The sequence below is a fragment of the Zea mays genome, chromosome 2 (genome assembly GCF_902167145.1).
Source record: "Zea mays cultivar B73 chromosome 2, Zm-B73-REFERENCE-NAM-5.0, whole genome shotgun sequence".
NCBI lineage: Eukaryota > Viridiplantae > Streptophyta > Magnoliopsida > Poales > Poaceae > Zea > Zea mays.
This window is the reverse complement of record NC_050097.1, coordinates 239,338,048-239,363,011: the sequence shown is the minus strand read 5'-3', so window position 1 is coordinate 239,363,011 and position 24,964 is coordinate 239,338,048. Positions and strand designations below refer to the sequence as shown.

The following is a 24,964-nucleotide window of genomic DNA, read 5'->3' as shown; positions in this document are numbered from 1 at the left end:
CAAGGATTTTCATCATGCAGCCCGGCCGCACCCCTCCACCGGCGGTCACATGAGATGGCGACCTCCGGCTTGATGGTGGGGGAAAGCGAGCCAGGCTGCGGCCTCTGCCCCTCCCTCAGCCTCAAGGATTTTCATCACCGAGGCTGGGGAGGGGAGAGTGCCGAGTTGGGGTCGCCCCCTGCGCGGGCGACGACCCGCTCCTTCACTCAGTGATGGGGGGAGGAGCAGGTGTTGCCCGTGGCGCTGGCAGCTGCAGCGTGCCCGGTCTTCAGACGCGAGTGGCTTCGGAGCCGCTCGCGGCGCCGGCGTCCGCCACGGCAGCTGGAAGAGGTTCTTCCGCCGGCGCGATAGCCGGGGCCGGCCACGGGCTGACCTCCAACTCTACGGCCTTCTGCCCGTCCTTGCCTCACGAGTTTTGGCGCGGGTGGGGGCCTCCTGGCAGCGGCATCCACCCTGAGGTCAGCGTTGCCGCTGTTCGGCCCCCCGGAGCAGAAGTCGTCGTCGTCGCCGCTGCTGGAGCAGGTGACGGCGCGCCGTTCGTCGGCCTCCCGTTGCTCCGCAGGCCTTCCCCCTCGGAGTGGGGTTGTTCGTACCTGCGGAGGGGGAACCGGAGTTCCGTTTGTAATGGCATTTCGATTGCCAGTGTTTATATTCATTGTGGCTGTCGAGGCCTGAACATGTATGTAATTTCGGCGCGGAGCCGTGTTTTTTCCTTATTTTCGAGCACTAAGTCTCGCCTGTTGATTATCTGAATCGCTTCACCAAGCATGAGTCGCCCCGTGTCAAGGTGACGAGTGAGGTATCCGTATCCCGGAGGCGTAGGAATCCCTCGGCTCGATCGGCCTTGTTGTCTGAGGCTCCTCCAGCTTAGTTAAAGAGACCCCTCGGCCGCTCTTCGATGAGCCGAGGCCGGGGGTAGCGATATCAGTACGAACAGAGGCGGAGTTGGCTCGAAAATGGGAACCTGGTTGGCCGGAGCCTAGCCGGGTTGTCCGTCAGCGGAGCCGACGCCGGAGTCGATCAGCCGAGGACTCGGGTCGGGCTGGCGCCCTTGGAAGATGGTCGGTCGAGGCCCCAGGGGTAACCGGCTGAGCCGCCTGCTCGGGCCGGATTCCCGGAGAAGTCCTCGTATCGCGTCGCCGTCCGAGGCTGGGTCGGACCTTGCTGAAGACGTCGTTGATGCCGAGGGTGCTACGACCCCCTTCAGCATGAAGACCCGAGCCTGCAGGATCAGATTGTCTTGTAGCGTGCGCCTTCTGCGGCCGCTGAGGCCAGAAAACACACCCTCGCCACGCTTGTAAAGCTGCGTCTCTTTTCCTCTTATTCGAGCATCTGGACTTTTTCGTCGGTAACAGGGATGTTTGTGCAGGCGAGAGTTGCTTCTCGCGGAAGGTGATGAGTGAGGTATCCGTATCCCGGAGGCGTAGGGGTCCCTCGGCTCGGTCGGCCTTGCCGCTTACGCGTACTTTCACCCGTCCATGAGGCCCTGTCTCCGATTTAGTCGAGAAAGCTTGAAGGACCGCTTCGGCAGAAGAGCTTCCGAACGTAAAGACTTGTCCGGTCCACGGAGTCACTTTATCCGAACGCGAGTTACTTATCGCAGAAGGTGATGAGTGAGGTATCCGTATCCCGGAGGCGTAGGAGTCCCTCGGCTCGGTCAGCCTTGGCTGCTTACGTGTACTCCGTCGTTTCCAGGATCCGCTTTTCGAAGTAGTCAAAAAGCACGAAAGAAATTCTGCTAAAAAGAGATCTTTTTTCGAGGAAAAATTCGACGCAGAGGGGGTCTCCCCCCTTTTAGCCCCCGAGGGAGGGTCGGGCTTTGCCGAGGCGAGGCCGACCCTTCCTTGATGACTAAACTTTTGCGTGGGTGCGAGGTATATGAACAACTTGAAAACATCTTAAGGGTAGAAGCGACGTAGCTGTTTGATGTTCCAAGCGTTGCCGTAGACCTCGCCTTGATTGTTGGCCAGCTTGTATGTTCCGTGCTTCAGGACTTTGGCGATGACGAATGGCCCCTCCCAGGGGAGGGGGGCGTGAGCTTGTGCCTCCCTCGGGCGTCTTGCCGCAGTCGAAGTACCAGATCGCCCACCTGGAGGTCTCGGGACAGGACCCCTCGGGCGTGGTAGCGTCGCAGGGACAGCTGGTACCACGCCGAGTGTAGTAAGGCCTTGTCCCGAGCCTCTTCCAGCTGGTCCAGTGAGTCTTCTCGGCTAGCTTGGTTGCTTTGTTCGTTGTAGGCCCTCGCCCTCGGGGAGCCGTATTCCAGGTCAGTGGGCAAGATGGCCTCGGCCCCATAGACCAGGAAGAACGGCGTGAAACCCGTGGCTCGGCTTGGCGTTGTCCTCAGGCTCCAGACCACCGAGGGGAGTTCCTTCATCCATCGCTTGCCGAACTTGTTGAGGCCGTTGTAGATCCGGGGCTTGAGCCCTTGTAGAATCATGCCGTTGGCACGCTCTACTTGCCCATTCGTCATGGGATGAGCCACGGCAGCCCAGTCCACCCGGATGTGGTGATCTTCGCAAAAATCCAAGAATTTTTTGCCGGTGAACTGGGTACCGTTGTCGATGACGATGGAGTTTGGGACCCCGAAGCGATGGATGATGTTGGTGAAGAACGCCACCGCCTGCTCAGACCTGATGCTGTTTAGGGGTCGGACCTCGATCCACTTGGAGAATTTGTCGATGGCGACCAACAGGTGCGTGTAGCCCCCGGGCGCCTTCTGCAAGGGACCGACGAGGTCCAGACCCCATACAACAAAGGGCCTGGTGATGGGTATCGTCTACAGAGCCTGAGCGGGCAGGTGGGTCTGCTTCGCATAGAATTGGCACCCTTCGCAGGTGCGAACAATTCTAGTGGCGCCCGCCATCGCCGTTGGCCAGTAGAAGCCTTGCCGGAAAGCATTCCCGACAAGGGCTCAGGGCGCTGCATGATGGCCGCAAGCCCCCGAGTGTATTTCTTGCAGGAGTTCCTGACCTTCGGCGATGGAGATGCATCGCTGGAGGACGCCCGAGGGGCTGCGGTGGTAGAGCTCCTCCTCATCGCCCAGCAAGACGAACGACTTGGCGCGTCGAGCTACCCGCCGAGCCTCGGCTTGGTCGAGGGGTAGCTCTCCCTGGCGGAGATATCGCAGGTACGGGGCCTGCCAATTTCGATCAGGCGTGGCCCCGCTCTGCTCTTCCTCGACGTGCAGCGCCTCGCCTTCGGGGGCCGAGGGTACCTCGGGCTGAGCCGAGATTGCCTCGGGCTGTGCCGAGGGTGCCTCGGGCTGTGCCGAGCGTGCCTCGGGCCGTGCCGAGGGTGCCTCGGGCTGTGCCGAGGGTGCCTCGGGCTCGGGAGCGTCGTTGATCTTGACGGAGGGTTGATGTAGATCCCGGGAGAAGACGTCCGGGGGGACCATCGTTCGCCCCGAGGCTATTTTAGCCAGCTCGTCTGCAGTCTCGTTGTAGCGCCGAGCGATGTGGTTGAGCTCGAGCCCGAAGAACTTGTCTTCCAGGCGCCGAACCTCATCGCAGTAGGCCTCCATCTTCGGGTCGCGGCAGTGCGAGTTCTTCATGACTTGGTCGATGACGAGCTGCGAGTCACCGCGGGCGTCGAGGCGTCTGACCCCTAGCTCGATGGCGATCCGCAACCCGTTGACCAGAGCTTCGTACTCGGCCACATTGTTGGATGCCGGGAAATGGAGGCGTAGCACGTAGCGTAGGTGCTTCCCGAGGGGCGAGATGAAGAGCAGGCCCGCGCCGGCTCCCGTCTTCATCAGCGACCCATCGAAAAACATGGTCCAGAGCTCCGGTTGGATCGGAGCTGTCGGCAGCTGGGTGTCGACCCATTCGGCCACGAAGTCCGCCAACACCTGGGACTTGATGGCCTTCCGAGGGGCGAACGAGATTGTTTCGCCCATGATTTCCACCGCCCACTTTGCGATCCTGCCCGAGGCCTCTCGGCACTGGATGATCTCCCCCAGGGGGAAGGATGACACCACAGTTACCGGATGAGACTCGAAGTAGTGTCGTAACTTCCGCCTTGTCAGGATCACAGCATACAGCAGCTTCTGAACTTGTGGGTAGCGGATCTTGGTCTCGGACAGTACTTCGCTGACGAAGTAGACTGGCCTCTGAACAGGCAATGCATGCCCTTCTTCTTGCCTCTCGACTACAATCGCGGCGCTAACCACCTGAGTGGTAGCGACGACGTAGACCAAGAGGGCTTCTCCATCAGCTGGGGGCACCAAGACAGGCGCCTTCGTAAGGAGCGCCTTCAGGTTCCCGAGGGCTTCCTCGGCCTCAGGGGTCCAAGCGAAACACTCGGCCTTCCTTAAGAGGCGGTACAGAGGCAGACCTCTTTCGCCGAGGCGTGAGATGAAGCGGCTCAGGGCTGCGAGGCATCCCATGACCCTCTGTACGCCCTTTAAGTCCTTGATGGGTCCCATGCTGGTGATGGCTGCGATCTTCTCCGGGTTGGCTTCGATGCCTCGCTCGGAGACGATGAACCCTAGGAGCATGCCCCGGGGTACCCCAAAGACGCACTTCTCGGGATTGAGCTTGACTCCTTTCGCCTTGAGACATCGGAATATCACTTCAAGGTCGGAGAGGAGGTCAGAAGCCTTCCTTGTCTTTACTACGATGTCATCGACGTAGGCCTCGACTGTGCGACCGATGTGTTCGCCGAACACATGGTTCATGCACCGCTAGTACGTCGCGCCCGCATTCCTCAAACCGAACGGCATGGTGACATAGCAGTACATGCCGAACGGCGTGATGAAAGAAGTCGCGAGCTGGTCGGACTCTTTCATCCGGATTTGGTGATACCCTGAGTAGGCATCGAGGAAGGACAGGGTTTCGCACCCAGCAGTGGAATCCACGATTTGATCGATGCGAGGCAGAGGGTAGGGAACCTTCAGACATGCTTTGTTGAGACCAGTGTAGTCTACGCACATCCGCCATCTCCCCCCTTTCTTCCTCACAAGCACAGGGTTGGCAAGCCATTCGGGATGGAATACCTCTTTGATGAACCCTGCTGCCATTAGCTTGTGGATCTCTTCGCCAATCACTCTGCGCTTCTCCTCATCGAATCGGCGCAGAGGCTGCCTGACGGGTCGGGCTCCGGCCCGAATATCCAGCGAGTGCTCGGCGACATCCCTCGGTATGCCGGGCATGTCCGAGGGACTCCACACAAAGACGTCGGCGTTTGCGCGGAGAAAGTCGACGAGCACTGCTTCCTATTTGGGGTCGAGCCCGGAACCGATCTGGATCTGCTTGGAGGCGTCGCCACTGGGGTCGAGTGGGACGGCCTTAACCGTCTCCGCTGGCTCGAAGTTGCCGGCATGACGCTTCACATCCGGCACCTCTTTGGAGAGGTTCTCCAGGTCGGCGATGAGGGCCTCGGACTCGGCGAGGGCCTCGGCGTACTCCACGCACTCCACGTCGCATTCGAACGCGTGTTTGTACGTGGGGCCGACGGTGATGACCCCGTTGGGGCCCGGCATCTTCAGCTTCAGGTAGGTGTAGTTGGGGACGGCCATGAACTTCGCGTAGAATGGTCTTCCCAGTACCGCGTGGTAGGTTCCTCGGAACCCGACCACCTCGAACGTCAAGGTCTCCCTTCGGAAGTTGGAGGGCGTTCCGAAGCAGACGGGGAGGTCGAGTCGTCCGAGGGGCTGGACGCGCTTCCCAGGGATGATCCCGTGGAAGGGCGCAGCGCCTGCTCAGACGGAGGACAGATCGACGCGCAAGAGCTTGAGGGTCTCGACGTAGATGATGTTGAGGCAGCTGCCCCCATCCATCAGGACCTTGGTGAGCCTGACGTCGCCGATGACGGGGTCGACGACGAGCGGGTATTTCCCCGGGCTCGGCACGTGGTCGGAGTGGTCAGCCTGGTCGAAGGTGATGGGCTTGTCGGACCAGTCTAGGTAGACTGGCGCCGCCACCTTCACCGAGCAGACCTCCCGGCGCTCTTGCTTGCGATGCCGAGCCGAGGCATTCGCCGCATGCCCACCGTAGATCATGAAGCAGTCGCGGACCTCGGGGTATTCTCCTGCTTGGTGATCTTCTTTCTTGTCGTCGTCGTGGGCCCTGCCACCCTCCGCGGGTGGCCCGACCCTGTGGAAGTGGCGCCGAAGCATGGCGCACTCCTCGAGAGTGTGCTTGACGGGCCCCTGATGATAGGGGCACGACTCCTTGAGCATCTTGTCGAAAAGGTTAGCACCTCCGGGGGGCTTCCGAGGGTTCTTGTACTCGGCGGCGGCGACAAGGTCCGCGTCGGCGGCGTCGCGTTTCGATTGCGACTTCTTCTTGCCCTTCTTCTTGGCGCCGCGCGGAGTAGACGCCTCGGGAGCCTCTTCCGATGGGCGGCCCTGGGGCTGCTTGTCCTTTCGGAAGATAGCCTCGACCGCCTCCTGGCCAGAGGCAAACTTGGTGGCGATGTCCATCAGCTCGCTCGCCCTGGTGGGGGTTTTGCGACTCAACTTGCTCACCAGGTCACGACAAGTAGTGCCGGCAAGGAACGCGCCGATGACATCCGAGTCGGTGATGTTGGGCAGCTCGGTGCGCTGCTTCGAGAATCGCCGAATGTAGTCCCGGAGCGACTCTCCCGGCTGTTGCCGGCAGCTTCGAAGGTCCCAGGAATTCCCGGGGCGCACGTATGTGCCCTGGAAATTGCCGGCGAAGGCTTGGACCAAGTCGTCCCAGCTGGAGATCTGCCCCGGAGGCAAGTGCTCCAACCAGGCGCGAGCGGTGTCGGAGAGGAATAGGGGGAGGTTTCGGATGATGAGGTTGTCGTCGTCCGTTCCACCCAGTTGGCAGGCCAGGCGGTAGTCCGCGAGCCACAGTTCCGGTCTCGTTTCCCCCGAGTACTTCGTGATAGTAGTCGGGGGTCGGAACCGGGTCGGGAATGGCACCCGTCGGATGGCCCGACTGAAGGCCTGCGGACCGGGTGGTTCGGGCGAGGGACTCCGATCCTCCCCGCTGTCGTAGCGCCCCCCACGCCTGGGGTGGTAGCCTCGGCGCACCCTTTCGTCGAGGTGGGCCCGACGGTCGCGTCGATGGTGCTCGTTGCCGAGGTGGCCCGGGGCCGCAGGCGCGGTGTTGCGCGTGCGCCCGGTGTAGACCGAGGCTTCCCGCATGAATCGGGAAGTCGCGGCATGAGGTTCTGAGGGGTATCCCTGCCTTCGGGAGGCAGTGCTCTCAGCCCGTCGGGCCGCAGCGCCTTCCAGGAGATTCTTGAGCTCTCCCTGGATTCGCCGACCCTCGGTAGTTGATGGTTCCGGCATCGCGCGGAGGAGCATCGCTGCGGCTGCCAGGTTCTGACCAACCCCGCTGGATGCGGGCGGCGGCCTGACCCTGACATCGTTGGCGACGCGGTGCTGGAGACCTTGGGGCAGGTGACGTATTTCTCCGGCCGGGGGTTGGCCCGCCCATACCCGTCCGACGTCCCGACGGATCGGCTCAAGCGCTCCTGTTCCCTCGTTGAGCCTGGCCTGCGCCTCGCGGACTTGCTCGAGTTGTGGGTCGTGACCCCCCGCCAGAACGGGGACCACAGCTAGCTCCCGCGGGATGTCGGCGCGAGGCGCCGGCCTAGGAAGATCACCGTCCTCCGGCATGCCGAGATGGTTGCCTTCGGAGGGATCCCCTAGCTCGATGTGGAAACATTTGCGGCTTGGGCCGCAGCCCTCGTCGTCAAGGCTGCGGCTTCCGTCGGAACATTCGGAGAGGCAGTAGTTACATGCGGTCATGAAGTCCCGCATGGCACTGGGGTTGCCAAGTCCAGAGAAATCCCAACAGATGCTGGGATCGTCATCTTCCTCGGACCCAGAGGGCCCGTAGGTTGAGACGTCCGTCAACCGGTCCCAAGGCGACCGCATACGAAACCCCAGTGGGGTTGCACTCGCCTCAATGAGAGCGCCCGTCAAAGCAAGGTTGCTAGGCGGGTTGAGGCCGAGTCGAAATGACGTAAGATGGGAGTTAGTCGGTACCTTTTGGTCGACGAGGAGCGACGTAGTCACATCGGGGACTGGTTGCACCGTCGTCCTAGGTACGAGGGCGACGTCCTGCAAGCTTTCCGCGAGCGCGCTGGCGTCGTCTTCTTGCTCGGGATCAGCGTGTCGCGGGGGGACGACGCTTGCCTTCGTCTCGAACGCGAGTTCGACGCCCGGCGTGCCTTCCATCGGGGCGTCGGGGGCGTCGATTCGCTCGACGGCCGACGAAGCGCGGCCTCTCGCTTGGCCTTGGTTGCCCCGCCTTCTCCTCCGTTGGCGGGGGAGAGGACGGAGCGAGCTCGAATGTTGTTCTTCCACCACGCGGGGAAGATGTCGTCGATTCCGCCGCCGGCGGGCGGGTTGTCGGCCGCCATTGTTGTTGTCGCACGGCGGTGGAAGGAGTATCATGTCGTAGCTGCCGTCGAAGGACATGAACTCAAGACTCCCGAAACGGAGCACCGTCCCGGGCCAGAGAGGTTGCTGGAAACTGCCCATCTGGAGCTTGACGGGAAGCTGTTCGTCAGCACGCAGCAGGCCCCTACCTGGTGCGCCAACTGTCGGCGTTTCGAGACCGGGGGGTCCCTAAGCCGACGAGTGAGTGTGCTGCGTGCCCCAGCCCAGATGGGTCGAGCGCGTGGGCGAGCGCGAAGGGGGGAGAGGCGAGGTGGCCGGAGACGGGCGTGAGAGAGGTGGAAGTCCCGCGGCCTTCGTGTTTGTCCCGCGCCCAGGTCGGGTGCGCTTGCAGTAGGGGGGTTACAAGCGTCCACGCGGGTGAGGGAAGCGAGCGGCCCCAAGAGAGCGCCTGTCCCGTCCTCGGTCCCGCGCGGCCAACCTTCTCTGAGAAGGCCCTGGTCCTTCCTTTTATAGGCGTAAGGAGAGGATCCAGGTGTACAATGGGGGTGTAGCAGGGTGCTACGTGTCTAGCGGAGAGAGAGCTAGCGCCCTAAGTACATGCCAATGTGGCAGACGGAGAGATCTTGGCACCCTGCTGGTGTGATGTCGTGGCTGTCGGAGGAGCAACAGAGCTTGGCGGAAGGACAGCTGTCGGAGCGGTCGAGTCCTTGCTGACGTCCACCTGCTTCCGTAAGAGAGCTGAGAGCCGCCGCCGTCATAGAGCTTGGGAGGCGCCATCATTGCCTATCTGGCGGAGCTGGTCAGATGGGACACCGGTCTTGTTCTCTGCGGCTCGAGTCGGCTCGGGGTAGAGTGATGATGGCGCTCCCTGTTGACGTGGCGGGCCCGCGCCCGAGGCCGGGCGACGTGGGGGCTCCTCCGAAGCTGGGGTCGAATCTGTCTTCCGTTGCCGAGGCCGAGCCCGAGCCCCTGGGTCGGGCGAGGCGGAAGTCGTTCGGCAGAGGCCAGGGCGGAGTCCGAGCCCTGGGGTCGGGCGAGGCGGAGTTCGTCGTCTTCCGGGGCCGAGCCCGAGTCCGAGCCTTGGGGTCGGGCGGAGCGGAGTTCGCCGTCTTCCGGGTCTTAGCCCGAGTCCGAGCCCTGGGGTCGGGCGGAGCGGAGTTCGCCGTCTTCCGGGTCTTAGCCCGAGTCCGAGCCCTGGGGTCGGGCGGAGCGGAGTTCGCCGTCTTCCGGGTCTTAGCCCGAGTCCGAGCCCCGGGGTCGGGCGGAGCGGAGTTCGCCGTCTTCCGGGTCTTAGCCCGAGTCCGAGCCCTGGGGTCGGGCGGAGCGGAGTTCGCCGTCTTCCGGGTCTTAGCCCGAGTCCGAGCCCTGGGGTCGGGTGGAGCGGAGTTCGCCGTCTTCCGGGTCTTAGCCTGAGTCCGAGCCCTGAGGTCGGGCGGAGCGGAGTTCGCCGTCTTCCGGGTCTTAGCCTGAGTCCGAGCCCTGAGGTCGGGCGGAGCGGAGTTCCCTATGGCGCCCTTGGCGAGGCCTGACTGCCTGTCAGACTCACTCTGCCGAGTGGCACTGCAGTCGGAGTGGCGCAGGCGGCGCTGTCCTTCTGTCTGACCGGTCAGTGGAGCGGCGGAGTGACGGCGGTCACTTTGGCTCTGCCGGGGGGCGCGCGTCAGGATAGAGGTGTCAGGCCACCTTTGCGTTAAATGCTCCTGCAACTTGGTCAGTCGGTGCGGCGATTTAGTCAGGGTTGCTTCTTAGCGAAGCCAAGGCCTCGGGCGAGCCGGAGATGTGTCCGCCGTTAAAAGGGGGGCCTCGGGCGAGACGGAAGTCCCTCGAGGGCGGCTGCCCGAGTCCGAGGCTAGGCTCGGGTGAAGCGTGATCGAGTCACTCGTATGGACTGATCCCTGACTTAATCGCACCCATCAGGCCTCTGCAGCTTTATGCTGATGGGGGTTACCAGCTGAGAATTAGGCGTCTTGAGGGTACCCCTAATTATGGTCCCCGACAAGGGTCTAATATGCATTTTGGGCTTCTTGTGAGTCATGCTGGAACCGTGGAAGTAGGATGTGAACTACAAGGATGGCTAGTTTACTGGCATTGGCAGTTTAGTTGTCGTCCTTCAGTCATTTGGTGGCATGTATCATCAGGCTCCTATCATTTCTTGTATATGTGCAAAGACATTGTTATGAACGTTGATAATGCCTTTTATTTTGAATGCTTATGCAATCTACAAGTTTCTATCCTTTCTTGTATGTGTGCAAAGACATTGTTATGAATGCTGCTAATGCCTTTTATTTTGCATGCTTATGCAATCTATGAGTTGTTCGTTGTAAAGACATTGTTATGTATAGGGCTTTCTATGTCATATACTCCTTTGCATAAGAGCTTAGATGTATGTGCATGTGACAGGGATTAATCGAATAGACTTTTTGAGATAGAAATTAAACCATAAATCTCCTATGAAATCTCTGAAGGGATTGAGGATTGAGTGAAATAAAGGGATCCACTCAGTCCCTCTCTGGATATGATCCACTTGGGAACTAATCGCCTGTAACCGAACATCCGATTGGAGTTAGTGATTTTTAGGTAACCCATGCCCGCGTCCGAGACCGAGAGACAAGGCCAAAATCATCGCTGCGCCGCCAGTGGACGCGTTCGACTCCGGCCGCCGCCCCTGCTCCTCCTGCCCACCCGCACCGGCCATTGCCCTCGCCTGCTCTGCCACCCGCACCTTCCACCGCCCCCGCGTGCTCCTCCGCAGGTCTGGCCGTTGCACCCACCTGCTCCCCACCACCGCCGCCCCACCCACTTATCCACCGTTGCCGGTCGTCGCCCCACCTGCTCCCCCACTGACACCGGTCGAGGTATAATCTCACCCTGGGTGAAGCTTCACCCGACTGCTCCGATCACACCGAACCAAACCCATCCGAGCGCATATACCCAGCAAAAAAGTGGACACATTTTTTACAGCCTAGGTTTTCCGCTGCGCCCCCTGTTTTCGAAATCCTTTCCCTAGCGATCATAACTGACGCCCCGAATCGCCGCGCGGCGGGGGAGGAGATTCATCACGTTTTCTGCTAGGGTTTTGTATTTGGACTAGACAGAGCGGAAATCTGGTGGTGGTGATTCTGTAACCAGAAGATCAGAAACTACGGAGGAGTGGGGTTTTGTGATTGGTTACCGATAGGGGTTTTGATTCATCGGCACCCAAATTGCTGTTGATTTTTTCCTGCAGTTTCTCTCAATGTATTTATGGTCATGGTAGTACTGGATTATGGATACATTTTTTTCAAGTGATTCATAATCTGCATCACTCCTTTTTAAAAAAGATCATCAATGAGGAGTGATGATATGATGATTTTTTATTTATCTGTTAACATCAGTAACATCATAATAGTTTTTTTTCAGCAAACAATTTTTTGTTATGATCTTATTATACAGTCAGTACAATATGGCTACTTTTAACACGGTAATATATATATGTATTGTCAGTAACTACCGCATCAGTAATATGTATAACATTTAGTAACAATGTCGAACAGGCAGTAATATATATTAGTTAATTTAGTCATTTAAGTAGATGTTTCAAATCATATATATATATATATATATATATATATATATATATATATATATATATATATATTCATGTAAAATATTTTATATATGAAGACAACTGAAACTTAACATGGTTGAAAGAAACAAGACTTGTATATTTGTAAACTTTGAACCCATTTTGAAAGCACATGGAAGGATCTTGTTGATGAGGGGCCACGCCTAGCAACCTTCTGCAACAACGAATTGATGATGGCCTTGGTGACTTCCTCTAGCGCTGATAGACTGCACAATGCTTGACGTGGGGCTGACTCCATGAGAGTAGGATTTAAAATAGAAGTCGAAACAGGGGATGTGATAAAAAATCTGCTAGAGATCGCAGCGAGCGTGAGGGAAACCATTCAAACAGGGCTGCTGCTGTTGGATTGCAATTGCAAGCCAGCGAGCGTAGGCGCGTTGGCGAGCGTTGCATCCGAGTGTAAAAGTGGGAATCAGTTTCACTACCGCAACATCCATTCACTGATGTGTAGGATCAGCCGTGGTTTAGTCCCGCACGTCAGTGACCCCAAAGATTTTATGAAATCCATCCGCGTGTAAAGTGTGTTCCCTCTTGGAATCCGCTGTGGTGCCGCTTTGCTATGGGTGCAAGTCACCTGCCCATATTGATGGTAATATGAATCAGATTAAATTAGGACTGGACCCTATATCTATTAATTTTAAACTAAAATTAATTACCGATTCTGGCCCACGCCGTAGACTCGGCTGGGTTTCGCTTCCGTCAAGTTGTTCGGCTGGCTTCGTTCGTGGCAGCAGCGCCGTAGAGCCGTGGTTTCCCACAAAAAAAACGGCGCCACGGTAGCGAGTTTCTAGAACCTTCCCACGCCCTGCGCCCCTTTGCTGTCTCATACCTGTCTTAAACCCTAGCTAGTTTCTAGGACCTTCCCACGCCCTGCGCCCCTTTGCTGTCTCAAACCTACCTTAAACCCTTGTTAGTTTCTAGAACCTTCCAGACCTCCAGTTCCCGACCTCGGCGCCATGGACCTGGACCCAGAGGGGATCTTCCGCGACGACAGCGATGAAGACGAAGACAGTGTCCAGGTTCGTACCGGCTCTTAGCTGCGTCCTCTCTCCATATTCTCCTTCTATTGGATCAGTGTTTTGAAGAAAAAAACTAATTTGAGTATTTGACCATGCCGCGGCACTGCATTTTTCGCGGGTGCTGGATTGCTTTCTCGGGGAACCAGGAGAGGGAGGCGAACAAGGAGATGGTTGTCTACCTTGTCGACGCCTCGCCCAAAATGTTCACCCCTGCCACCACCCAGGTGAGGCACAAGTACTCTAGCCACTTAATTCGACAATCTGGGTACCATTTTTATGTCTCTTTATCTGGGTATCAATTTTTTATGTCTCTATTGGGAAATTAAGACCTGTGAAGTTGCATCATTAAGTTTGTTCTAGATTTTTGCTACTAAATAACAACGTAAAATTTCTTTTCAGGACAATGAAAAGCAGGAGACACATTTCCATACCATTGTTAACTGCATCACAGAGTCTCTGAAGACACAAATTATTGGTAGATCTTATGATGAAGTCGCAATATGTTTCTTTAACACTGTAAGCTCTTTCTCACATCAGTAAGCATACACCTGTCACATTTCCAGTTCTATGTTAGAACTCTTCTTTGTACAAAATGTTATCCAACTCTTCTTTGTATTATGTTAGAACTCTATGTTGCACATTTCCAGTTTTACTCAATATATCATTACTACCACCTGTCACAAACAATTTGATATTGAACACCAAAATGTTATCCAAAAGGGCCATAAGCTCATAACACAAGTTTGACCACTGGTTTCTATTGTAACATTATAAAAAAATTTGTCCAATGGGGGTGAGCTGCCCCCACAACATTATATTAAGAAGAAGACCTTCTCATGCAGTCATGCAGGTCCAGAAACCCTCCGAACCCATGCCCCATCCCATACACAACGGCACTGTAGCCCATGTGAAAATGACTGTGACCGGGGCCAGGTCTTAGACCCGTGCTTTCGCGTAGGACAGGCCAGGAGATTTTTGAACCACAACCTGAAAATTCGCTCCCACGGGGAGTCGAACCCAGAACGAGTGCTACTTAGACCACCTAACCAACTCAGCTAGATGCCTTTTCGCTGTGACTTTATTTATAAACCTAGAAAACATGATATTAATACAGTGTGTTGTGAGGCGAATCTAAACACAGTTTTAGATCGCAATTAAATATCAACAGAAAACATCAATAAGCAAAACTTGAAGGGCTTGTTTGGGATCAAAGGTAATGGAGTGGATTGAGGGGGCTAGAATCCCCTACTACTTAATTTTGAATAGTGAGGGATTATAGCCCCCTCAATCCCCTCCATTACCCTTTGTCCCAAACAAGCCCGAAAGCTTCACTGCATGTATCTCAGTGGGCTCAACATTACTTATCGTTTGCTGCTAGAGTGCACTAAGGTACTAAGCTTGATGAATAAGGAACGAACTTGAAGGCTAAAGAATACAGTTTAAGTGTTTCTGCATCCAGTAAAAAATGAGGATCAGAGTCAGGAACTTGAAGACATTCTCTGTAATATAGAATTATAGATGTAGATGAGTTGCAGTATTTTGCTTATTTTCTTAAATGTGAAATAATGAGCTGACTATGCAACTGTCGTTTTTGTATGACTATTAGTTATTAGTCATTTCTCAAAAAATATTCATCTTTGCCTGCTTAAGTCCCTTACTCCCTTGCACTATTCATGAACTTTGCATTGATAGCATTTAATTAGTAGAACAATTGCACAGATAGTGCTAAGCATAGTGCCCAATTGCTTGATCTGCTTTGCTCACAACTCGCAGAAAGAGAAGAAGAATTTACAGGACTCAGCCGGTGTTTATGTTTATAATGTCGGAGACAGAGAGCAACTTGATAGACCTACTGCAAAACTCATCAAGGATTTTTCTTTGATAGAAGGTAATACCCACTATATGGATTGTTCCTTGGTGACACATGGTCAAAGTTTAAGGGATATGCATGCTCAACTTTTTCAGTAGAATGTGGTTCATGGATATTATTTTTGTCTAAAATTATTTATTGTCCAGTAGAATCCTTGATTTCATTTGGGTGCACTGATGCTAGCTTCGTCTTACAAGTGTCTTGGTTTGGGTCTCCCTGTTTTCCCCATGTTTCTAAAATTGCTTCCAAAGTTCCAAGTTCGACCTACTTAAGTACAAAAAAGTTTACCACCTTTTATGTTGTAAGTTTAGTTCGTAGCTCGTGCGTAAAACTTCACATGCCTAAAAATAAGACATACTTAATTAAAGGATAAATCTCAAATCTCATTATAGCTTTTTATCAGGCTGGTTTCATGTCCTCAAATTCTATGCAGTATAGCGTGTAATAGTATATACTTGCTAGATTATCATACTCATAATGTTTTCTTGTTTACTAGAAGGATACCTCGTACATTGCTGTGGGAATTGCAGATGGTTTGGAATGAAAATGGGGTGGTCTATAGTTATTGCCTTATGTGACTTATTAGTACGGAAAGCTTGCATGGAGGGGTAAATTATCATAAATGAATGTATGATGTGGCTCGCTGATGTGGACAACTAAATGCATGTTAATAGGTGTTGTGGCTTGCTAATGTGGATAGATTTTATGGAGAGATAGCTTTCATAATTGCATGGTAGCGGGCTGCAAACGTGGATGGTTTGTATGGAGAGATAGATATTTAGTGGATTACTTTATAAGATATATAGATATAAATTTTGTTTTGGCCTGTATTGGTGAATTCAAATAGATATCTATGTATATGGGGAAAAGTCAGCAATCCTGTTTTCTTTTCTGGTTATAAACCTTGTTTCGACTAATCACAGATTCTTTTATGAGCACCATTGGAAGTCGATATGGAATAACAGCTGGATCTCGGGAGAATACCCTGTATAATGCTCTTTGGGTTGCTCAGGCGCTGTTGCGCAAGGGGTATGACTACTTTCCTTCTTTTGGGCTTTGAGCAGTGTCGTGTGATTTGCATCCAATAACAAATTGCTGTTTGGATGGGCTATTGCCTATTGGCATGTTATATCGCCTTTGTACACCAACCTTTCGTTGAAGCTAAAATTTGTAAACGTTATGCAAACTAGACCACATCAGTTTGTGTAAGCTATTTGTTTGATAAAGTGAATGTAGCATGCAAGTAGTGGTTTGTCTTCCTTCAATTGCACCACTTAATGCCTGTCTGAAGTAGTCATTCCATGTTCCGTACTTGAAACTTTTCAGATCTGTGAAGACCGTGAGTAAACGAATTCTTATATTCACCAATGAAGATGATCCTTTTGGTACTATTACAGGAGCAGTGAAAACTGATATGATTAGGACAACACTTCAACGTGCAAAGGCAATTCTTCTATTTAAAACTGCATGCTGCCAGCACATCTCAAAATGTTTTTGTCCTTTTTTTACCATAACAATACTTTTTTTTCTCCAGGATGCACAAGATCTTGGCCTGTCTATTGAACTTCTTCCACTGAGCCCGCCTGATGACCAGTTCAACATGTCCCTGTTTTATGCAGTAAGTCTCCATAATTGTTTTTTTTCCTTTTCTCTATGTGCTAACTGCTGAACAATTTCAATTGCCCAGGATTTGATTGGTCTGGATGGAGATGAGATGACCGAATATTTGCCATCTGCTGGTGATAAGTACTATTCTTGAAACATCGATATTACTTATGTATTTTTCAGATTTAGATGGTGTTTATTTAATGGTACTTTATTCTTACAATCTACTAGCACAAATAAATAAGACATTCACACTTGAGTTATGATTGATTGGAGATAGTGGGGCTGTTCTGAGTACGACCTCGCAGGCAGGGTGCCAGCTAGGTGCTCAAAATCGACGGCCTAGGTTGCTGCCTGTCCAAGCAACTCAACCTGGAGGCACAACCAAACAGGCCCAACAAGTTTTATAAAAGGGTTAATTAGAAATATGCCACTCTAATTTTAAAAAGTTAGAAATTAGTTCATTTTCATGCCACTCCATTGCATCAAAATGAACTAACCATCTAATTTATATAAAATCACAGTTGCCTCTCTTTTATTTCTATTTGGACTTGTCTTTTCTTCTTTGAACAGAGGGCAAGAGTTTTGCAATTAATTGAACACACCCACCCCTCTATGCACTGGTAATAAACACCAACCACACAAAAAAAACTTGGCCGGGGAGGGAAAGACCACCCTCCCGGTATTATATTAAGAAGAGACCGAAACATGGTCACGGCTGAGAAAATCCTCGAACCCTGGCCCCCCATCACTAGCGGGCTGTCACCGCCCACTCAACGGCCCATCCGGAGGGTGGCGCGCAGGACGTAACCCAGGAGCGGGTGGGGCACAACGAGTTTTTTTAACCAAGCCCAAAATTCGCTCCCGAGGGGGATCGAACCCGGAACCTTGAGGTGCTACTCGGAAGCCTTAAACATTACGCTAGAGGCCCTTTCACAAACCACTATGCACCACAGCTTTATAGCAGTATCCCATGTAGACCTGTCCTTGATCTCTATCAAAAAATCTGTCATGGATGGCAGTTTTGCACAAAGTTTTGTGAGTCTGTTATAGTTTTTTTTGTGTATGGGCAGGGTCTGCTTTCGTAGGGACTCCTTACCCCCTCCCCTTTTCTCATCTTCTTAATGTAAAAATATGCAGCTATCCTCTGTGTGAGAAAAAAATGCAGTTATCCATGTATTTGAAGTTATATTATGCAATACAACAATCATCACTACACTGGACGTAGGGCGCGAGTTTGAACCAGTATAAGCCTTTCTGTTTGAGTCTCTTCATTCACCATTTGGAGTGAATCCGTGCTAGCCCCTCCTACCGAACACAAATTCTACCGTGTCCCCGGTTTCCGAAACCACGATAGTTTGTGTCTTGCTTGGTCTTTTATGCTTTGGTATACTTCTGGTCTGTTGATCTCTGATCATTTGGGAAGTTTGTATTTTGTCTGAATGGACGTTTTAGTTTAAATTCCCTCTCTTTGACATTTTTTTATTGATGTCCTTAAAGGCTACAGGAAATGACTAATCCACTGAGGAACCCACAATTTTTTTATTTATGTTTTTAAAGGCTAGAGGATATGACTAATCAACTGAGAAAACGGATAATGAAGAAGCGCAGAATCAAAACTCTTTCATTTGCGATTACCAATGATGTGTGCATAGAAGTCAATACATATGCGCTGGTCCGTCCTACTACTACAGGCATGCTCTGACTTTGGTTTATTTCATGCTTTATTACAAACAATTGGTGTTGAAACTTGAAACATCTAATTATACACTGATTATTTTATAGGGACAATCACATGGCTTGATTCACTAAGTAACCTCCCATTAAAGGTGAGTATGATTAAAATCAGTTCCATGCTGCCTTTTCTTTGATTAAACTTTGACCCGTGAACAATTACTTTTGTTTACTATCTTTCATGAAAGAAGTTGTTAGTTCATACATAGAAAAAGTTGTGAACCACCTCACTGGTCACATCAACACATACCATAATGACCATCCATACTTCTGGCCTAATATTCTTGTTTTGAGATTTTTGACATTATAGGAACATTGGTTATACAAATATATATCAGGTTGTTCGGAAACCGATATTATGAATGGCATTACCTTGTAACCTGAGGGGGAGGGGGGATTACCCTTGATAGGTTTTGGTGGTCCTTTTTTGCCTTCAAATATTGCATTAGTGCTTACCGAAGCATTGAACAGCATTGGTCAAAATTGCCTTAGAGGCTTTATGTTGCAGGTGCACTCTCTTATGTTAATGTCTCTATGGCTTTTAGTGTCCCAGTCTCCCTGCTGCAAAATGGATTTATTCTGGTTGAATCATGAGCTTCTCACCGTTTATCACTTATCACAGACATGGGAATAGAATTGCTGAAAATAACCACCCATACTTTATACACGTCAATAAAGGAATGGAAAGAATACCTGTAATTATTTTATTTATTATTATTCTACAGTATAATATATATTATCTGAACTTGCAAAGTTGCAAGTGCTGGGACACTCTACAGTACGTTTTTGTGATCTTTCTTAAAAAAACTGGATCCATGTTTCTTTCACAACAAGATAATAACATGCAAAAACTGAGAAACCAGTACCAACCAAACTGAAAATCTACAGGCACATATATTAGTATCCAGTGGGACGAGACTGGGAATAGCTAAGCCACATGAATACATGATTTTGGAGCTGAAGTTTATCAGTGATCTGATTGAATACGTAAGGCTAATTCTCGCTGAGATAAGAGGCATCTACTACACCAAAAAGGAAATTGGCCCAGAATTCAAAGTTCTCTTTGTGAACTATTGTAGTGCCTAGAGACTTTTAACATGACACAAAAGTCTATTCATATGATTGCTTGGATGCACAGCCATATACAATTGTTAAGTTGGGTTTGAGTCTTACATTTAGTGACCTGTGGTAGTTTTATGATTCTTCCACATGTAAGATATGATAACTAGAATGTTTATGCAGGTTGAGAGGTCTTTCATATGCAATGATACTGGGGCTCTACTTCAGGATGCACAGACACGTTTCCAGATGTACAATGAGTAAGCACACACAACACTGGCACTGTCATGTATGTCTGGGTAATGGTTTACTGTTGATTTGTATGATGTTCTTGCTGTCTATATCAATGTGGTTGAAAAGGAGGATCATTATAACTGCACTGATGGACAAAAAAATCATTCAAACACCTTTTAGAACATAATCATTATTAAACATTATTTTGAGATAAGCCTTGGAAGCTGGCATGTGAGCACGTTTTCAGATGAAAGAAATGAATTCCTATGGAGCACTGAGAATTCACAGACATGGCTTGCTCTGAAACCACTTCCAAGTTGCAAAGTGCAAACTACCCTCACTTGTGCATTGATAACACCTTTTTTATGTTTTAGAAAGTATATTGTATATTGCAAGACCATGAAGCTTATTTTTGCTATGCATGCCTTGCAAGATAGTTTTGGCTGCACTATTATTTTGATGGATTTCATTTTGTTGGATTACACTGTTATATAGTTTCACTTTCACTATCCATTCATGCATTTTTTTGTGCAGCACAATTGTCAAATTTTCTGTACGTGAACTCTCTGAGGTTAAAAGGGTTGCAAGCCATCATCTTCGCCTTATAGGTTTCAAGCCATTGGATTGCTTGAAAGATTACCATAACTTAAGACCATCGACATTTATTTATCCGAGTGATGAGGTATTGTGTTCTTCTGGGATTGCGTCAGCGTCCAACTGTAGTTTTCTGCTGTACTGCAGCTATCCACTTAATTCGGAGGCTGAGAATGTCGTTATTTTTCCCATGTTATCTTGCTTCTGAGCTGTCGGCAGATAATATAATTAAAGAAAATCTTCTTGAATATATACTTCCATTGTAAAAGGAGGTGAACACAGTACCAACTTGATGTAGTATTTAGGTGCATACTAGACCAACTTTAGTGATTTTTGTTCTCATATAAAATTCCATCTTTTGTTTCAACAATGAGTTATCACTTCGTCTTCATCATGCTAGTTATTATTAATTTGAACCAAAATAATTCTTTGGCAATATAAGGACAATAGAGGACTCTACTGAATGTTGCTAGTGTAGCAAATAAATTGTAACTCAGTTTAGGCAAACAATGGTTTACTGCACAAGAGGGCTGCAATACCAAAACTACAAGAATGTGCTAGGGACACAAGACCTAATTCAGGGGTGGATGTAGTGTTAATATCTAGGGGGTGCTCCATCTCCCTTCTTCCTCCACCCCCCTCTTCTACTTCCTCTTCATCTTTTCCCTCTTCTTTTTTTCACATTCCTCTCTCTTCACTCCGTGGAATCCAGCCGGGTGGAGGGGAGTGGGGGCACTTCAGCACCCACGCGGGATCCGCTCCTGACCTGATTACAATATATAACTAAGGCTATGCTTCAATAAATTGTTCAAACTTAAAGCAGTTTTCTAGGTGAGAAATTTCTTTGAGGTTCTTCCATAGGATTCTAAGTGACGTGTGTTTATTTCTTTTCTTGGTTACTCTTGCTTGGAGCTTCCATGTGTAATTTTTTCTTTTGTTGTGCATTTATCAGATAGTTGACTTACCCTTATGCTCTGATGCAGCGTATATTTGGAAGCACCTGTGTTTTCGTTGCTTTACATAGCTCAATGTTACGTCTTGGAAGGTTAGGCACTATTATTGTCACATCAGCCTTTTTCACAAATGTATAAGGAAAATATCCTGAATCAGGAAAACTAAATACTCTGGATGTGGATAAAGCTGTCCTGAATCATCTTAGTGCATTGTAAATTGTTATTATGCTTTTATATGACATTTTTGCAGTAGCTTTGAATCATGCAATAGCAATACACACAGTAAAACATATCACATCACCACCCCTTTGTCTCGCTCGAAGTCAAGGAACTCTTAGGTGGGCAAGGTAAGGTAGCCAAACTTTATGCTAGACCAGTAGAGGGCTTGAGGCAAGAGAGCCAAACATGGCAAGGTGATCCATAACTAAATAAACTTACTTAAACAATCATCTATGTAAAATATAGCATGTGTATGGTTTCAGGTTTGCACTTGCATTTTATGGGAATCCAACTCGACCACAACTCATAGCCCTTGTTGCTCAAGTGAGGGATTGTGTCCTACCATGTTTATTTAACATTTTGATATCAGTATATATATCCTAACATGCTTTTCAAAATCAACTCTGGTCTATTGGTCAATAAAGGAAGAGGTTACTTCGTCTGGTCGTCAGTTTGAACCGCCTGGCATGCACATGATCTATCTTCCATACTCCGATGATATTAGATATCCTGAAGAAGTAAGGACTAACGTTGTATTTCAACTTTACGATCTCTGTAAGCTAATTTTCTTGCTTGGTTTGCAGGTTCATGTGACTTCTGATGATGCACCGCGTGCAACAGATGAACAAATCAAGAAAGCTTCGAACATATTCAAACGTATTGATCTGATAAATTTCTCTGCATGCCAATTTGCTAACCCAGGTAAATAGCTATGAAGTCGTTATTGGCAATGATACTCTTAAGCTATCTTTTTGACTCCTGCATTTGACCCTATCTTATTAGTTCATATTAAAGCTGAGTGGAAAATGAAGAACAAGAATGACTTGTGTCCTCTCGAATTGCCATAAGTGATTGAAAAAGTCTTAACCTGGACATAATCTTTTTTCAGAAATTTACCTACAGAGTCAGGGTCAACTGTAAGCCCACAACATCTGCTTTAGTATAGGCTCCACTATGAACATGATCCATAGCTTTGAAAAGTATTTACATTTACCAGTTGCTGCTCTAATGAAGATCAGGGGAACTATTGCAGGCTCTTTTTTTGAGCGGATTACATAAAAATGCTCAATATTTGAAACGTACTTGTTGCACATGCGATGTTACTTGGGCTAAAATGTCATTGCTGTATATTATTACAAGCATTTTATTCACTTCTGAATCACTTATGTAATTACACAATATCCAGTCATATGTACATGCTCTGATACGGCTTCTGTTGTCCAAAATCAACAGCTTTGCAAAGACACTATGGGATCTTGGAGGCCTTAGCTTTAGGCGAAGATGAGATGCCTGATATAAAGGATGAGACCCTGCCTGACGAAGAAGGCTTGTCTAAGTACTTCTTTTGCTTGTCTATTTATGCATGCTAAATTATATAGTTATTTTTTCTTTGAAAGAGAATCTAGTTGGTGATGATACTTTTCCAAGGCACAGAGAGATGGAAGCATAACTTATTGAATTCTTGAACAAGCTGAATTCCTGTTGGTTATATAAAAGCAATTTGCAATAGTTATCTCTTTACGTTATTTATGGTTTGTGCGGGATGTTCCTTGCTATTCTTATCTCAGGCCAGGGGTAGCCAATGCTATTGAGGAATTCAAGACTTCAGTCTATGGTGAAAATTATGACCAAGAGGAGGCAGAAGCGGCAGCAGGGAAAGCTTCCCGTGGTAATGCTTCAAAAAAGCGGAAGGAGGTCACTGATGCAGCTGCGCAGATAAGTGCTGCTTATGATTGGGCAGAACTTGCAGACAATGGAAAAGTGAGTAATCATATCCTTTTAGCAAGATCCATATCCCTAAATGGGGAGGCGGTGGGTTTATTCTGCAGACACTAAATGCCCTAAAATTCTTCTTAACCATCAAGCTCAAGTTAATTAGAGATGTCTCCCGAGTATACATGAAACTAGAATTCAGCATCTCACTTGTAGATGAAATATGCCAATGAATTAGTTGAAGTTTCTGCAATTGCCAATAATCATTGGCATGTTCTACAAGATTGTTTGGTTACTATAATTGTTTTCTGAATTCCGAGGCTGTCATTTGCAGCTGAAGGAAATGACCACGGTGGAATTGAGATCCTACCTGACCGCGCATGATCTCCCGGTTTCTGGTAAGAAAGATGTACTTATCAGCAGGATCTTGACTCACCTGGGTAAGTGAAGCCGGGTATCCGAACTGTTAGTTTCCTGAGACCCGACTGACATCTGTAGTGCTGTCTCGCGGATCCTTGTGGACCGTAATCCTCCCCCGTGCAGGCTACGTGCCGATTTTTTGTATAGCGACAGGACAGCACCAGTTGCCAATGTAACCTGTGTTAAGTTTCGTCTTGTGGTATCATCTGCTTGTCATTGTCAACATGAAACATAATGTAATTCTGGATACTTAGACCCACAATATGGAGCATAACTGCATAAGGTATGTTAAAGCATAGGCCCTCTTTAGCATGGCTACTTGCTGTTTCAGGTTTTATGCTCAGGGTACTGTTGCATGCTGCGAAATGGCTTTGGCTTCAAATGAGCTTGGAGACAGGAGAAGCTGATGAAGTCATGTGTTGGGCAATCCTTGTCATCTATAGGGTAGCCAGCCTTGTCCGTATCTGAATATGCGAGATCATTGGTCCTGGAGGCTTTAATATGAACACCAACACCATGATCTAGAGTCCGAACGTGTGGAACGGAACCCAAGATTCAGCAGCTCACTAGCAAATCGCTGGTACCATACACGTGGTGCCTGTTTTAATCCATATAAAGACCTGTGAAGGAGACAAACATGATTAGGGAAATCCTTGTCATTGAAGCCGGATGATTGAAAAGCATAAACACGTTTAGACAGATCACCATGCAAGAATGCGTTCTTAACATCCAATTGATGTACATGCCACCGTCAAGATTTTTATGTCCCAAAGGAAATGTCCAGGTAAAATCAGGGAAATCATCCATGAGCACAAGATAAAACTTGTAACCAGAATTACTGACAACATGCGAGGTTCATACATCACAATGAACTAATTGAAAAGGAAACAACAAAATGTTTGTAGATCGAGGAAATGGCAAACATGTGGAAATGGCAAACCTAACATGTTTGCCTAGCTGACATACATGACATGTATGATTACCAGACTTAACTTGTGGCCTAGAATTTTTGTAGACGTGCAGGGTAGGCAAGGATAGGCAATGGCCTAGAATTGTTGTTCCGGCCTCCTTCACAGCGCTTGTCTTCCCGGCTGCCTCCCCTCGCCGCATATTGAGCGTGTGCTCGTCATTTTGCTTCCAACAGGTACTGTCCCACATCTTCCACCGCATTTCCTCGTCTTGGATGTTTTCTGATCACTAGGACCTTGTTGGGATTTTGAACAAATGTTGAACCCCTATGGGTTGGAGTGGAGAACGAACATTGCCGCATATCTCAACGCATCGGGCGGATGTCGGCGACGGCGCCTGCGTTTTTGTGCCATCGTAGAATCTCTTCTATTAAAAGCTACCTCTCCTTATTCGCATCCTAAAATTTTTGTCGGCGTGAATGGTAGGCATGAAGCCACGTCGTCTGCCTCCGCACCCACGGAGGCCTTATTCGATTAGGAGAGGGGATCGAAAGGTATTGGAGAGAATTAAATCATTTTATGATCAAAATTAAATATAAAGAGATTTAATTTCCTCCGATACCTGTGCAACTGAACAAGGTCGGACGGAGATTTTATTTCTTAAATGCAAGCGGTGCCTGTTTAAGAA

At 49.7% G+C, this 24,964-nt stretch overlaps 1 protein-coding gene and 1 long non-coding RNA gene across 2 annotated transcripts; one reads left to right on the top strand and one right to left on the bottom strand.

Annotated features, from left to right (window-relative positions):
* Positions 1–12,732: 12,732 nt before the first annotated feature.
* Positions 12,733–23,663, top strand: LOC100381505 (ATP-dependent DNA helicase 2 subunit KU70). Its single transcript, NM_001320881.1, has 19 exons — positions 12,733–12,967; positions 13,114–13,191; positions 13,367–13,483; positions 14,741–14,855; positions 15,761–15,866; positions 16,164–16,281; positions 16,372–16,455; positions 16,525–16,583; positions 18,003–18,136; positions 18,228–18,271; positions 19,419–19,495; positions 20,004–20,151; positions 21,047–21,108; positions 21,499–21,559; positions 21,661–21,753; positions 21,820–21,937; positions 22,469–22,571; positions 22,804–22,996; positions 23,283–23,663. Exons 1-19 carry the CDS (start codon positions 12,905–12,907, stop codon positions 23,394–23,396), a joined length of 1,887 nt encoding a protein of 628 aa, NP_001307810.1. The 5' UTR covers positions 12,733–12,904; the 3' UTR covers positions 23,397–23,663.
* Positions 23,563–24,830, bottom strand: LOC103648247 (uncharacterized). The gene is made up of 2 exons (XR_563345.2): positions 24,074–24,830; positions 23,563–23,988 (listed from the first exon to the last, which is right to left on the bottom strand). It is a non-coding gene; the product is annotated as an uncharacterized lncRNA (long non-coding RNA).
* Between the last annotated feature and the right edge of the window lie 134 nt (positions 24,831–24,964).